General features: G+C 41.9%; 1 protein-coding gene across 1 annotated transcript in view; it reads right to left on the bottom strand.

The window, feature by feature from the left end:
• STK4 (serine/threonine kinase 4) overlaps nucleotides 1–15,342 on the bottom strand; it is a 90,581-nt gene extending 75,239 nt beyond the window's left edge. Inside the window, exons 1-4 of the mRNA XM_068987116.1 lie at nucleotides 15,261–15,342; nucleotides 9,721–9,801; nucleotides 3,219–3,347; nucleotides 3–117 (exon numbers count right to left, since the gene is read on the bottom strand). Of these exons, the coding sequence (XP_068843217.1) occupies nucleotides 3–117; nucleotides 3,219–3,347; nucleotides 9,721–9,801; nucleotides 15,261–15,295 (360 nt within the window). The 5' untranslated portion in view covers nucleotides 15,296–15,342. The remainder of the gene's footprint in view (nucleotides 1–2; nucleotides 118–3,218; nucleotides 3,348–9,720; nucleotides 9,802–15,260) is intronic.
• Nucleotides 15,343–17,283: the final 1,941 nt, after the last annotated feature.

Here is a 17,283-nt window from a genome sequence, read left to right as displayed (position 1 = left end):
ACCGTTTTATTTCGTAATCGAATGATGTCAGATACAGAACCAGCCCCACAGTATTCCATCACGATCCACAAGTCCGTGTTCTTAAAGTAACTGCCATAATATTTGACTACGTGAGGGCTAGGGAGAGAGACAATACTAATCAGTGGAACAACCTTCAAACATCCCTATGAATTCATGCTGTAAAATACATGCAAATCCATTTCTCAGCTCAAAAGATCAATTATTCATATTTAAGGTTAAAATGGGCACTCTCTTGGTAAGAAATTAAAATAGCATTGATTTCTGGTGGGCAATAAATAACACCAGTGCAAAAACTGTAGGTCCCTTAACCCAGCATTTCTAAGTCTGCAACTCACCCTAAGAAAAGAATCACAGATTTCAAAAAGAAAGAGTTACCATAGTCACAGAACTGCTTAAAAAAGTGAAAATTTAGATACCATCTAAATGTCTGACATTAGGGAGTTTATTTAAGAAATAATGATATATCTGTATAAAGGAATAACCACGAATCCGTGGAAAATGTAATAGAAGAATACTTGATGAGAAGATTCTGCTTACCAAAAGACAAACAAAAAATGCAGATTATATAACAGAGAGCACAGTAAAACTCCAAAGAGACATACAGAAGGACATGTATACCAAGGAGTATTTAACAATGATTATCTCTCCAAAGGGAGATGTGGTTTTCTTTTCTTATTTGCATTTTCCCAAGCAGTCACATATACTTTGTAATAAGGAAAAATAAAACTACACTACAATCTATTGTAAGGGAAAAATATTCAGAATCAGACCTGAAATATAGAATCTTGAAGAAAGAGTTGAGGAAAAAGTCAAAATCCCTTTAAAATGAAATAATTTGGGGGAAAAAAAAAAAGAATGTGTCTTCTGAAGCTACCAGCTTTAACTAGCTAGATCATTATCAGGGCTAAGTAATATTGCACAATGTAGTAACAGAAGAGGCTAAAACCAACTCAGCTGATTTAACTCTCAAAATTTCAAATGCCCCTTCATCCTTGGGGAAACATGCCAAAATGACAGGATGTCAGGAAAACACACACATGTATGCAAAATGAATATTAATGAAGAAATAGATGAATAAATCTCTTAAGATAACATATTACCACATCTATGCTCCCATCTCTGAATTTCTACAGTATTCACTGTCTCCATAAGGCAATTACTGTCAGGTATTTACTGCTAGAATATATCCTATACAATCACGCATCATCAACCAGATCTTCCCGTACATATATAAGCCTGGCCTGTCCAACTACAGTCTGCAGACTCCGGGAGGACAAGCGTGCTGCCCTGTATTTCTCTGCATTCCTTATGATGTTTAGCACAGAGTAGGCTCTTTGAAATCTCTCATCTTTAGAGGCATGTGCACACTGTGTTTGAAACACAGCTCTTACACAGCCTATCAAAAGTGCCAAAGTCCAACTTGCCCACTGGAAAGAGCTGCCATCATATATCTTATGCACGAGACAAAAGAAACTGCTACCAGAAAGAAAACAAAACAACTGCTACCTTACTCTGGTCCCTCCAAACAAGAAAAAGGAGGCTTTTAGCCAGTTGAGAGTAACCACAAAAGTATCATGAAAAAAAGAAAAGGCGACTTTCTTGGTGGTCCAGTGGTTAAGACTGTGTCTTCCAATGCAGGGGATGCAGGTTCGATCCCTAGTCAGGGAACTAAGATCCATGGGGAATGTGTCTCATGGCCAAAGCACCAAAACACAAAACAGAAGCAGTGTTGTAACAAATTCAATAAAGATTTTATAAACATGGTCTAGGGCTTCCCTGGTGGCTCAGATGGTAAACAATCTGGCTGGACTGCGTGAGACCTGGGTTCGATTCCTGGATCAGGAAGATGCCCTGGAGAAGGAAATGGAAACCCACTCCAGTATTCTTGCCTGGAGAATTTCTTGGACAGAGGAGCCTGGCAGGCTACAGTCCACGGGGTTGCAAAGAGTCAGACACAACTGAGCAACTAACACTTCAAAACATAGTCTATATAAAAATATCTTTAACAAATTTATTCCTGAAAAGGAAAAAAAGAAAGGTGGGAAGAAGAAAAGTGATTGCATTCACAAGTCTATAAGACTTAAGGGCTTCTGGGCAAAATGCCTAGCTGCTGCTGCTGCTGCTAAGTTGCTTCAGTCATGTTTGACTCTGTACGACCCCGTAGACGGCAGCCTACCAGGCTCCTCTGTCCTTGGGATTCTCCAGGCAAGAACGCTGGAGTGGTGTGCCATTTCCTTCTCCAATGCATGAAAGTGAAAAGTGAAAGTCGCTCAGTCGTGTCTAACTCTTCATGACTCCATGGACTGCAGCCTACCAGGCTCCTCAGTCCATGGGATTTTCCAGGCAAGAGTACTGGAGTGGGGTGCCATTGCCTTCTCCAAAAAAAATGCCTAGCAGGTAGCCCCATCTATCTTAAGCTTTACCAACAGGAGAGACTGAGTTATCTGCTGACCCAAACAGCTTCAGAAGGATGAAGACAGCCTTGGGATGCAAGACTTTCTCATTCTCAACTCCCAAGAGCTGCCCCAGCTTGTGTTTCTCAATCTGAACTGAGGATGCCTGCTCCTCTGCAGTGACCCCATGTTGTCATGGAAATTTGGGGCAAACCACGTGCATTTCTGCGGTCGCCTGCTGGCCCGACTTCCTGCTTGCAGCATTTGACAAATCTTAGTTCCTCAAAAATAAAACACTTAACTACTCTCAGCTGGAATAGTTTCTTAAACTTGTGAAGGAAGGGACAGAACAGTAATATATAAACAAGTATTCTCTTTTTCTAATCTCTTTATATATTCTCTTTTTATACGTTTGCTGTTCTAAGGTTTCTGGAAGTAAAAGCATTTTAACTATCTCTTCTGAGCTGTCTGCAGAAATGTTTTCTCAGAAGGAAGTGAGAGAGATCATTATCAAAAAAAGGCTAGCCAGCACCATGTTCTGCCTCTTTGCCTCTTCTTCCTAGTTTTGAAAAGGGCTAAACTGAAACAAAACAAAACAATGGAGAAATAGAAACTCTGAAAGTTTAGCTGCTGAAACACACAAACTTCTTCATTATTTTTTTTTTTCTGAAAAGAAACGTGTAGGAAGTCCACTAAACTCCCCCTTTTGCAAAATATCTAAGTCGATGCAATTCTAGGAGTCAAACTCTAAATCTGAGCAAATTCAAGTGTTATTATCTCCAGAACAACACCATAAGCCTTTACCTGTCACATTGCTGCATGATAGAGATTTCTTTGATTATCTCCTGCAGGTCTGATTCCACAGGAACTTGCTTAATAGCAACAATCTGACCGGTCTCTTTATGAATAGCTTTGTACACGCTACCATAGGACCTGTAATTGGGGGGACAAGGATACTTAGAAAGCCAAAACGAGCCAAGAGATTAAAAAGTGCTTAAATACAAACAACTCACCATTCTAATTTACATCCCCAGGTGCCCAAGACATATATACTTAGCTACACTTGCAAAACTGAGATAGCTAAAGTATTGATACTTTGGGGAAAAACTGTCCTTAAGAGAACTACTTATAAACTTCCCATTTAAAGTTTACTGATTATATGAGTATGAAATAACAGTCATAAGGACAGTAGCTACCATCTCTGCTGTCCGCAGGAAGCAGCATCCTCTGAGGTTCACCCTTACAGAAAAGCCGTGAAAGGGTCATTATCTCTATTTTACAGGCAAATGAGAAAAAGTTCAGAGAAGTTACACAACTTTCCGAAGGTTACATGAAGTGATAAATAAGCAGTTGGTCCAGGATATGAATCCAGGTGTGTCAGAACACAGAGCCTATATTCTCTCTACATTTGTATTAGGGCAAAAAAAATGCCCAAAAAAACATGGCGGGGGGGCTCTTCCTTTTCTTGCACTCATTCTAGCATCACAAAGCCTTTTAGTCCTTGTTGCCTTTGAGTCCTTGCTCCTCTTGCTTGCAATAATACTGAAAATATTAGGAAATTTTTACTCCTCTTTAATTCTTTTTATCTTTCGCTTCATCTTCCCTTAAGAGTTTATTATCAAGATAAATAAAAGGTTGGGTAGCCTTTCAATTTGGGGGCCATAACAGCAATACATTTAGAATCTAAAGACCCAGGACTGGAGTCCTACCACCACTACTTATCCGTATTATTACAGTATTACATATCAGATATATTATTAACCTTGTACCTCAATATTCTCACTTGTAAAATGACAACATTACAAGAGAATTGCGATGGCTAAATAAGATATCATTATCTTACATAGATTATATTTTCACTTAAATCCTGGATGGCTATCAGTGAAATAATGAGCAAATTGTCTTTCATAGTTTCCAAACACACCTGTTTCTTCACACTCCCTTGGTGAAAAGAAAGATCAAAATAACAGTGCACCTAATACATCAAAGTAGCTGAGTGCTCTAGCTAACAAAATGCTACTCAAAGATTGTTTCAATGTGAAAGTCACACAAAAATTTTTGTTAATGTCTATGCAAAGCACATAAAAAATTTCCATTCCATCAGACTCTTTCACTGGCGAAACTAATATAATGATATTTAAATGTTGCCTGAAACTTATTTTTTGCAAGGGCAAGACAACCACTGACCATGTGTGGAAAATCCAACCACTGCCTCTTCTTCCTTGGCCACTGGAAAAAGCTGCCATCATGTATCTTACACACAAGACAAAAGAAACTGCTACCAAAAAACAAACAAAAAAAACTGCTACCTTACTCTGGTCCCTCCAATCAAGAAACAGGAGGGTTTTAGCCAGTTGAGAGTAACCACAAAAGTATAATGAAAAAAAGAAAGGGGGACTTCTTTGGTGGGCCAGTGGTTACGACTGTCTTCTAATGCAGGGGATGCAGGTTCAATCCCTAGTCAGGGAACTAACATCCACGGGAAACATGCCTTGCCTTATCTTCCTTGATAAGACAACCCCAAGATTTGTGACCAAACCTTTGGGACCAAATGCTTGGTCCCAGGAGATAAAGGCTGGTGATCCAAGCCAGTCCCAGGATTCTGATCCCTTTCTGCCAGCAACTAAACTAGCAGTAAGTCAAAGACCTAGTACAGACCAGTGAAATTTGAGAGGAATTCTTTTGAAGGGTCCCTGGGAAAGACTTTCTTCCCTGATAAAAAAAGAAGCAAACAAGGTGGCCCATTTTCACCTGCCACTTCCTTTCCTGCTTCTGAAGTGGCCATCTTGAGACTGTGAGACTACACAAATGCTTAATCTTTCACCCCCAGATTTTTCTGCTCGTTATTAAATGCCCTTTCTGGTTAGCTACTATTAGTTGGGTAGTCTGTAACTTTCATCCAAATTTACTGATACCCTAGGTCAGGGGTCCCCAACTCCTGTTAGGACCCAGGTTGCACAGCAGGCGGTGACTGGTGGAGGGCAAGTGAGTGAGTGAAGCTTCATCTGTATTTGCAGCCGCTCCCCACTGCGCACATGACCACCTGAGCTCTGCTTCCTGTCAGATCAGCAGTGGCATTAGATTCTCACGGGAACACAAATCCTAACCTAAAGTCAAGGCAGAATAGCCTGAGATTGCCACAGATTAGAAGTAAAGTGAATAATAAATGCAATATGCTTGAATCATTCTAAAACCATTCCCCTCACTCCCAGTCCCTGAAAAACCGTCTTATATGGAAATGGTCCCTGGTGCCAAAAATATTGGGGACCACTGCCCTAGGTCCCATATGGGTAAAGAAGTTCTTTATTTCATCTTCACTTTGGAATGAGTTTTGCTGGATATAGAATTCTTCTTTGACAACAGCTTTCTCTCAGCACTTGTACTGTAGTTTATCAGCTTCTATTGTAGAAAAGTCAACTGTCATCGGGTTACCATTTTTCATGGGTAATCTTGGGCTATCTCTCCTGTAGTTTTTAGGACTGCCTTTTTATCCTTCACATTCTGTAATTTTACTATAACTAGAAGTCGATTTATTCGGCACTTTATAAACTTCTTCCATCGGAAGGCGTATGTCTTTCTTCAAGTCTGGAAATTTCTTAGTATTATCTCTTTATTTCCTCTTCCAACTTTCTTCTAGAGTTCGTATTGGACCTATAGTGGACCTTGTCAATCCATGCTGTCTCTCTTGTTTCCAACACTGCATTTCTGTCCTGCATTTTGTGATCAGTCTCATTTCTAGCTTTCAGCTCACAAATTCTCTTTTCGGTTTGTCCAGTTGACAGCTTTTGCAACTTACTGGGCATTAGAACTTCAATTATTGTAGTTTTCATTGTCAGGCCCCTCAGCTGTTTCTTTTTCATGGGGCTGTTCGTGTTAATAATTTTGTGTTTGTCTTTTAAGGATTTTATTCCCTCCTTTTATCTTTTTGAAAATTGTAAATAAACATGAAATTCCATTTCAGATTGCTCCATTATTTCTATTTCCTTGGGTGGGAATTTCCTACTTGTTACATCTGTTGATTATTTAATGGCACTGGATTTCCTCATATGGGTTTCATTTTACTTTGAATGATTCTTTTCTATACAGTGCTCACTGTTCTTGAGCATTTCATGACATCATGATGGTTTCATGATTCCCTTAGCTCAGTTATTGAGGCTGTACAGTTTAAACTAGGTATTGCACTAGGATTTAGGGTTTTCAGCCCTCAAGACACCATACCTGAATACACGCCAGGCCCAGTTCCTATAGTCAGAATAGTTCCTCTTTCCCCAGGGCACAGGCAACTGATACAAAAATTTCCTGCAGGAAGCCCAATCTCCCGACAACAACATGGCATGCTTTACCCTCCTATTACTATGACAGCTATCTTTTCTATCCCTGGTCTATAGCTGGCTATGTATCCTTATATTTTAAAAAACTAACTTTCATTCATTATTCTTATATATTTGAAATGGAAAGGAGAGGTTCCTGCATGCACTGAGAAATCTTGACTAGAAAACCCTCCACACCTTACTATGCTATCTTGACAGCCAAGAAAACTCCAAGAGCTCATATGAACAATTAAGATTCACAATTCCAGACTGCACTTAGGGTACAATTTAGAAGGCTTCAGCAAGAACCCCTTGCTGAAGGTAAGTCCAAGACCTGACTCTCTACAAAAAAAAAAAAAAACACTACAGTGACTCAATGAATTTTAACTGGCAGAGAACAAAACAAATAATATCACAAAGGAGGTGCTTCACACAAACTGCAAGGCAAAGGTCAATGCAGAGAAATAGAAATTATATAGTATCTGAGGCCAAATTAACCAGGTATCAGTCTTAACCATATCACTCACTAGTTACAAAACTATGGGCAAAATGTTTTTGCTCTTATCCCCTGGTTAAAAACTTAATGAGTCAACGAGTAAAACTTTAAATACAATAGAAGGAAGAAAGGTGAAGGCTCTAATTCAAAACACTTTCAAAACACTTTCTGAGGGCTGTCCATCCATTCTGGTTTGGAGCTTTGACCCTGCTCTGCCACAGATCCACAATTTCCTCAAAATACAGAATGGCGGCAGTCTTGGGAATCCGACACAATCCTTTAGCCAGAGCTCATTACATAAGGCCCAAGTCCATGAGAGTTCACAACCCATTTCTCTTCCAGAACCATGGCATGGTCTTTTGTGTTCAGGAAGGAAGTGCAGGTCAGGCCTTCCTTCAGGACTCTGCTGATTAAATGAAACTTGCTCAGGCTCATTCAGTCAGGATGACAGAAATCCAAGCACTTGTGGTAACATTTAAAACAACAATATGATGATAACATTTGAAGATCTGAAGCTTTGTTTGTTTTCTTTCTGGTGATAGATTTACTGGGAAATTTCCAAGGTCCTTAAAGAAGACATCCACAGATCTAAAATGTAATTTAAAATAGTCATAATTAGCTCAGTTTCTCCTTACATTTCTGATCACTCTCCGTCTGTAGTTTTCTTTTGACATTCCTCAAACCCAATCCACCCAAACAGAGCTCCCTTCAAGAACATCTAAATATACTTTAAGACTTAAGATTTAACTTTGGGCAAGATAAGATCTGAAAAATGATTCAATTGATATATTTAAAAATAAAATAATAGTTGCCATTTACTGAGCCCTTATTAGGTGACAAGCACTATACTATACACTTTAGTCTCATTATCTCACGTAATACTCAACATAATCCTATGAGGGAGATATTAATATCCTCACAAGCTGAGGCTTCTGAAGCTTCAAGATGTTCATCAACCTTCAGAGTCTATGTTCGTACTACTGTAACACACTTTCATTAAAAATAGAACAAGTCAGTTACATACCTAGGCAATTATGCCTACCACTCTTGATCTTATTTTAAGTATAACCTGTGAGCATGGTTAGATTAAGGGCCTTGGACTCACTACATGGAGGAAAATACCGAGGATATCCAGCTAGAGTTAAAAATGGCAGGCAAAAGACATAAAGGGACTGGATTTTCTTTCCCCATACCTCTAAGGATGCCAAGTCGACTTGTAGGTTCAGATTCATCGAGTACTTGTCTTTTAGTAGCGCAGCTGTTGTCATCTTTTACTTCCCTTCTCTGCTTGATTTCTTGCTTGATTCCAAAGAGCATTTTTCCAACTTACAAAAAGATGATGACTAATGTTTTTCACAAGAAGGTAATCCATGAAATTCTATTCCATGTAATCCAGGATTGGGTTTAGCATTTGTTATCTATATTAGGCATAAATAACACTGACTCCAAAATAAACTTATGACATATAAAAGCTGATTGTAAAGAACAAACACTAATTAGACACTAGACATTTTCATAAACTAACATTTCAGCTCTTCTCTTAAACCAGAATTACTTCCAAGAGATTCTACATAATACACAAACACACACCCACACATTTACATGCTTATATATGCATAAACTACCTCTGAAAAATACATTAAAAACTGCTATACTGGTTGCTTCTGGGTGGCTGAGATAGATAAGAAGCAGATTTTTTTCAGGCCATTTTTTATGCCTTTCAAATCTTCAATCATGTGACTTGATTACCTATTCAAAAATGAACAATGAAAACTTATAAAAGGGTGTCTAATATTTTAATGTCTTGGTCATTATAGAAAAAGAAATAAATATAAAAATATCAAAAATATGATATAACCTTTATTGTATCATGAAAGCCAATGACGGTCACTATCTATTACGAAATATCCTTCTACTCGTATTCTATAAACTCATTCACGAATCTGTGTTGCAAGAAGTCCTCCAGTTCCCAGCCTAGGATCCTAGATCTCTTAGGAATTTGTAAAGGTAGTGACAGTCCTTGATTTATTTTCTTTATTTGCCAAAGGAGCACTAACTAAAATGCTGAATTCCTTTAAAAAAACAAAATGAAACAAGTTATTGAATATCTCTCAGAGGCTACGAACAGAAAATTAAAGTATGTCTGATTAATAAAATTTCTTGAGCAAAGTATAAACTAATTAGTGTTATCTGTTAAATAGATAGATATAATCATGGATACCACAGATTTTATGAGAGCAAACAACAGATGTCCATGGTACTGAAAAGACCAGGAATCACTAACTCTGTCTATCAAAGTGATTGGGGGATGAAAGAAAGGGCATTTCAAGCTGTAAATTTACCTCCCACCCCACCCAGAGCAAGGCTGATGTGTAACATTTCCCTTTCTTTTCCTTAGCTTTACAAATTATTGCATGAGAAAGGTTCACATCCTGCTGGTGTTGGGGCAGGAAAAAGACGGGAGACCTACAAGTCCACCTACATTTTTCTGGGCACTCACCCTTCTCCAAGTTTCTCTAAGACATCAAACACTTCTTCCGGTTGTTTAGTTAAACTATCTTCATCCAACTTTTTCAGCTGCCTGTGAATGAAGAAATTCAAGCATAAAATACATTGTACTTACCAGCAACTTGAGAGAATACAAAACACATCATTTATTTTACAATTAGCATCTGAGGAATTTCTCTGCAAAGCCTACACTGGTAAATGCCAATAAAGGCAAGCTAAGGGACCTTTAAGGGAAGCTGAAGGGCTGGTCTGTGGAAATGTTATTTGTGTCCGGGGTCACCTTCATGAGCAAAATCAGTACCGGAGGGTTAAGAGCTACCATGAGGCTGACTTCAGTTCCACAGTTGTAAGAATTTTCTAACACTAAAAGTTGCTCTGAAATGATTTAGACTGCAATTAAGAAGTCCCTAGATTCCCATCACTGGAGCATCTAGACAGAAAACGAGTCCTTGTGTAGCTGAAATGCAGTAGAGTAGATTTAAGCAATAGCTAAAATCCATTCAAATCTTGAGTCCATCAACTAAGATGACATAACTCTGTTCAGAAATGATGCTTAATGCAAATTTAGCAATGAACTGAAACATGGGCTTAGACTGGAGGCCAACAAAGATGGAGAAGAATCTTGCTCCCCATTAGCAAGATTTTGGTACTTATTTTTGTTGAAACACATGGATTCTATAAGGTATCACAGAAACAGAAAGTGGAGAGTATATGCTTAGATGTGATCAAAAGTGAAAAAATAACCAGACAGCTGTAAGTTTCAAATAGTCTCACCAAGACTCTCCTGGGGTGACTATGTACCTGACTATTCCCCAAAATCAAAGATTTTGAACACAACTTCCAGATAATTCCGATTTTTCTATGACAAACCATGATCAACATAGGAGGTTATAAATGGAGCATAGGGTTTCTTTTTAACTGAGAACTGTGAAAATTATTAAGTCCTAGATGAGCTGTCTGCCAAGGAGCACTCGAGTGCGTGCATGTGTGTGTTCTACGCCATGGTTTCCTGAAACTACAAAGGACAACAAAGAAAGGAGAGCTCAGGAAGTGGTGAAATGTGGAAGCAGTCCACTGGAAATTTCTTTGTAAAGAAAAATGTTTAAACTAGCTGGACAATATACCAGCTTTTACAAGGAAAGATAAACTAAAATACACACACACACACAAATGTGTACCTTCCTAGAGAAAATGGCAAAACCGTTAAGAGAAGCCAAAAAAAACCCCACACACCTGAACACATCAAGTGTATCTTCCAGTAAACGCTGATCTCAAGAAGACAATCTTAACAGGATTTTATAAATATCAAAGACTAGCGAAAGGGAGAACTGCTCTAGGTCAATAATTGCCATGACTTGAAAATTAACCAAAGAAACAACCACACTGACCTTTGAAAATCAAAAGGTCCTAAAAATTAAATTCCAATGACATCACAAAAACTCCCAGGTTCAAAACAAAAACGGTTGAAGTGAAACTTCAATGTCAGAAGTGAAATTCCCATGAGCCCAGAAATCAGAATGAACATCTCACAATGGGGTTGGGGGGGGCAGGAGTGGGTAAAGCATTGATTTATAACTATATAAACAATGGACAATACCTCTTTTCCCAAGTATAAAGTTTTATAAACAGCTTATGTAAAGGAAGATCAGATGTGTTCCTTTGAAGTGGTGGCTTTGTGGTTTATCAAGAGCAAAACTCACTATTTCAACTATTAGAGACCACGGCATAACACAGGAAACGGCCACTGCCATGAGACAGCTGCAAGCCTCTGATAATACTTTGACAAACTTTATATGAGTGTTCAGATGCTCCTTTAAAACAATCTAGGTGGGGTTTTGTCTGCTTTGGGCTTAAAGGACCTTATCTCTGGTGCCTGAACCTAGAGGTGGTCTATAAGAACATTTGCTAAATGGACTAATGAATGCAATGATGAGAATCATAAACCTTTCTCAGCACTCTTAACGAGGTTTCAAAATTAAAAAGAAGCCCACCCCGAGAAAGTATTACTGTGCTATTAACAAATAACAATTCTATGGAAAATCTTTTGACAAGGGACTCGATGTTTTCTACATGAGTCTTCATGGAAGAAGCATTCTAAGCAAACAGCCCAACTCTGATGATTCAGCCCTTTCGACTGTACTTCCCCAGGTCCTAGGTAGTTTCAGTGCTTGCTCATAACTGAACAGGCCTAGCCAACACAGCCTCCAAGGACCAGACAACAGGGGATGTTCCATCCCTAAGTCAGCTGCGTGGATGGTCAGTATCCCAGAAATGCACTCTACACATTCCACCACACTATTAGTATCTAATGGCAACTCACTTCTTAAAATCATAAACTTCTAAAAAATAAACAGAAAGTGAAAAAACATAAAACTCCTATGCAAACTGTCAACTTTATCGTTATTCTCTTGTTGTTGGTTGTTATTTAGTTGCTAAGTCATGTCCAACTCTTTTGCGACCCATGGACTGTAGCCCGCCAGGTTCCTCTGTCCATGGGATTCTCCAGGCGAGAATACTGGAGTGGGTTGCCATTTCCTTCTCCAGGGGATCTTCCCAACCAAACCCGCATCTCCTGCACTGGCAGGTGGGCCCTTTACCATCGTCACACTCTTAGTCACACACAAATATCAAACTCAGGAACACAAAGAGCATTTCCTACCTTGGGATTGCTTTCCCTTATTGGAAACACATGCCATCTGAATCTCTGAAAAGACACCAGTACTTTTCCAAACACAAATAAGGGTGTTCATGAAGTTATTACTCACTGGTGTGGCTAGCTCCCAAACCTCTTTCTCCCATCTTAGAACTTTTGTAACGTCCATTTTATTTATATATACCTATATTCTTTCCACACAGAATTCGTTATGGGTTACAACAAATATGTAAGATAAATGGATGGAGCTTTTCACTGAAAATAAAATATACGTGCCCACCCCAACCTCCTCAAATTCATGTTAAAGTCTTAATGCTCAATATCTCAGAATGTGACTGTATTTAGAGATGGGGCCTTTAAAGAGCTAATTAAGGTAAAAATGACATCATATGGGTGGGCCCTCATCCAACATGACTGGTGTCTTCGTAAGAAGAGATGAGGACATAGGTATAGAGGGAGGACCATGTGAAGACACAGGAAGGAGGCAGCCATCTGCAAGCCAAGGAGTGAGGCCGCGAAAGAAACACCCCTGCTGATGCCTAAACTTCAGACTTCTAGCCTCCAGAACTATGAGAAAATAAATTTCTGTTAACTCATGCCATCTGTGAGATCAACATGGCAGTCCTAACAAACTAATATCACTGGTAAATAAAGTTAACTGGCTGAAAGGCAGTTCACTAGCTATGATGAGCAGGAAAGCACCTGTCATTCAAGAATTCAACCCTGCAGAGGATGGGATGATTTCAGAGAACCGCATCATCGAAACATATACATTACCACATGTAAAACAGATAACGGATGAAGCAGGGCACCCAAAGCTGGTGCTCTGTGACAACCTGGGGGGACAGGGTGGAGATGGAGATGGGAGAGGGGTTCAGGATGGAAGGGACACATGTACACCTGTGGCAAATTCATACTGATGTATGGCAGAAACCATCACAATATTGTAATTATCCTCCAATTAAAATAAATTCAAATATAAAAAAAGAATTCAACCCTGCAACATTTTTCTTTGCACATTTAATAAAATTTTTAAAATCCAAAAGGCACAGGAATGAGTGTCAAAAACCAAAACGGTTTACTTTTTTGCCCAAGATTATACAGCATAAAGTAAAAGCAGAAACAAAACTCAGATTCCTAATCCTCTTCAATTAAACCAGCGCGTCCAGGAAAGAACGAGCATATTTCAGAAGGAAATATAACCGTTATCCATTTATAATTGGATCTATGGTGCAACAGCAAATACCTGCTAACATATACAAGCCCCCATGCAACAAGAGCACTCCCAGAGAGGGATCAGAGTGAGGCAGCTAAGAGCAAGGACTTCGGCCCAGACTGCCTGGATTAAAATCCCAGCTCTGTCACTTAGTAACTGTGCAACTTCTGCCCAATCACAAACCTCTCTGGGCCTCAGTTTCATCACCTGTAAAACAGAGATACAGGTGATAAGACTGTTAAGTGATGGTCAAACGAGTCAACAGTTAAACTGAACCATATGCAACTACTATTTTTATACATCAAAAATGGTCAAATATCAGCAAATTCATATGGTTCAATGACAGACATGGAAAACACTGAGAATAACGTCTGGCACCCAGTAAGTGCTAGATGGATGCAATAATCACTTTATTTCAGACTCAGCGCACTACAGTAGGGTGACTTACGAGTCCATCCCCACCAGCTATTTGCCTTCTGCAGTGTTTGTGCACTTCAAACAAAGCCAAGGGCACAGGCCCAGCTGTGGAACCCTTCCCTTCACCTCTCCATTGCCCCGCACTCCCACACACTGAACACTTCCTACTTTAGAGCTCATTCTGCTACAGGAAGTCAGAGGGCTCTGTGAAATTGAAGCAAACTTCATGGCACCTCAAGCGGTACACTCCATTTTTATCCAGATGTGGCAGAGTGATTGAAAACTCCCGGGGTGCACAGAGCAAATCACTGATACAACTGCAACCAACTCAGGAGGTCAGACTATCTAGGATCAGCCACTCCCCCTGATCTTGACTTAAAACAATTCCAGGGAGCAGTAGGATTTGGAGCTGATACAAAACAATAGAGACCTGAAAAAAAGGGCACAGTCTGGCTGAGTGCAGTGAGCCAGACCTAGAGCAACAAAAAAAAAAGGAAACACACACGACTGTCTCTCAACTCTTCTGGGCCTCAATCTGCCCATCTTGAAAACAGTCTCTTATTTCTCTATCTACCTCCCAGTGTAGAAGTGAGGAAGATTAGGAAGATCCTGGATATCAGAGAGGAAAGATACCACCATCTAGAGAGAGGACACTACCAAAAACATCTAAATCGCTGCCCTGCACGAAGCTTCCCTTACTAGACCGTCCACCTTGCACGGCACACCTTCGGCCTCAGGCAGCAAAGCTTCCCCCCTCAACAGACCCTCCCCACTGCACCTCTGGTGCCACTCCCTCCCTTAGAAAGTCTGCCCAGGTCTCCTCTCTGCTAGTTCCCGACCCACCCTTAGCCAGAGCCCCCTCGTAGGTCCTCATCTGGCTTCAGCATCCTCTCTAACTCAGTGAGTCCCTTCTAGGACAGGCTTCACCCAGCGGCCCCCGCCCTCAGCAGGTGCTCTCCCTAACTTGTCTCCAGTCTCCCAGCAGCTGCCCTCCCCACCTGTCCCCCACCTTCCGCCAGGATGTCCGCCTCGGCAAGCGATCTCTCTAACCAGCCCCACGTTTATCCCCTGGGGCCGGACCCCCACCGGCCAGAGGTTCCCCCATTCAGCAGGTGCCCCTTCAGCCGGATCACCTCGCCCCGCAGGTCCGTCCCCTCCAAGGGGGCTCGCACGCCCGGGTCTCCCCTCCGCCAGTCCCCGTCTCTCCCTCCCTCCTCCCTCTTCGTCTTAGGCAGCGGCCCCTCACCGGCGCGGCGGGTTCCTAAGCTGCACCGTCTCCATGGCGCTGCCGGCAGCCGCCCAGACCCGCTCACTGCTCCATCCTCCCCCGGGACCTCCTCGATCCCGCCCAGCAGACCCTCCCACACTTCCGCTTTCCGCCCCTACCGGAAGCCGCGTGCTGCGCGGGAGCGGGGCGGGGCCGCGAGGGCTGGCCCCGGGTCACGTGGGGCGGACACCAGTCACGTGGTACGCTGGGGGGTACCCGGAACCGTGGAACCGTGGAGGCTCCTCCCGGGAGGAAGTTTCAGTCAGTTTTCGAGATTTGCCGTCCTTGTCTCTCTGCGACACCTCGCCCAAGAAACTCGGTCTGAGACCCGAGAACTCATCTCTGCCTTGGGCCCTGCTCACCTCGTTTCTCAGACACAGATACTGAGACTTCCTGCGAAGAACCGGCTTAATAAAAAACTGTCAATTCTTAACCAGCCAAGTTTACACTGTTGCTGGGAAGCGCTGCTGCGGGTTTCCCTGGAGCTATTTGTGATTTTCTGCCGTTCTTCCCTGGTTGAATTCTTGTTCCAGGTGGACGCTGGAACGTGCATAACGTCTCTTTGGATGTCACGGAGCATCAGCCTGCAAACTGCCCCACCCTCGTAAGAGCCTTACCTTTGAGTCAGCTTGCAGACATAAAAATAGCCAAGGTTTATTAAGCTCTTGGGGCTTCCCAGGTGGCGCTAGTGGTAAAGAACCCCGCCTGCCAGTGCAGGAGACATGAGAGAAGATCCTCTGAAGGAGCGAATGGCAACCCACTCCAGTAGTCCTACGTGGAGAATCCCATGACTAGGGGAGCCCGGCAAGCTACAGTCCATAGGGTCACAAAGAGCTGGACACGACTGAAGCGATTTAGCACACATTAAGCTCTTAACATGTACTTGTCATTTTATATTATCTCCTTTAATCCTTATATCAAGCCTGTAACTATCCCAGTCTTATCTGTTATTTTCCACTGCTTATCATGTTCTCGACACTCTATTACTAACTCAGAATGGCAACCCACTCCAGTATTCTTGCCTGGAGAATCCCATGGACAGAGGAGCCTGGCAGGCCACGTCCATGGGGTCGCAAGAGTCTGACACGACTCAGCAACTAAACTACTACTACTAACTCAGTAGTTTTAAAACTGTTTATGGTAGGTAATCGGAGAAGGCAATGGCACCCCACTCCAGTACTCTTGTTTGGAAAATCCCATGGACGGAGGAGCCTGGAGGGCTGCAGTCTATGGGGTCGCGACTGAGCAACTTCACTTGCACTTTTTACTTTCCTGCATTGGAGAAGGAAATGGCAACCCGCTCCAAGGTTCTTGCCTGGAGAATCCCAGGGACTGAGGAGCCTGGTGGGCAGCCGTCTGTGGGGTCGCACAGAGTCGGACACGACTGAAGCGACTTAGCAGCAGCAGCGGCAGCATGGTAGGTAATACTACTCTCGTAAGGCGATGGCACCCCACTTCAGTACTCTTGCCTGGATAATCCCATGGACGGAGGAACCTGGTAGGCTGCAGTCCATGGGGCCGGGAAGAATCAGACACGACTGAGCGACTTCACTTTCACTTTTCACTTTTCATGCATTGGAGAAGGAAATGGCAACCCACTCCAGTGTTCTTGCCTGGAGAATCCCAGGGACGGGGGAGCCTGGTGGGCTGCCATCTATGGTGTCGCACAGAGTCGGACATGACTGAAGCGACTTAGCAGCAGCAGCAGCAAGGCCAGAGAGGTGAGCTCACATAGCTAAAAGTATAGGTTTGGGGATTTAAATCCAGATGGATAGTCCACCACACTCCTTTGTCCATGGGATTTTCCAGCCAAGAGTACTGGAGTGGGTTGCCATTTCCTTCTCCAGGATAGAATTCCAGAGTCTGCACCACCAAACTGGACACCACCACTTGGACCCTCTCGTTGGGCATGAGAGTCAAAGCTTTGGCTCCACTCAGAACTCCTATGGAAGCTTATAAACAGCTATGGAAATTCATAAATCCTCAATTGCTACCACCATCA

The sequence above is a fragment of the Capricornis sumatraensis genome, chromosome 15 (assembly GCF_032405125.1).
Source record: "Capricornis sumatraensis isolate serow.1 chromosome 15, serow.2, whole genome shotgun sequence".
Taxonomy (NCBI): domain Eukaryota; kingdom Metazoa; phylum Chordata; class Mammalia; order Artiodactyla; family Bovidae; genus Capricornis; species Capricornis sumatraensis.
This window is presented reverse-complemented; position numbering and strand designations above follow the sequence as displayed.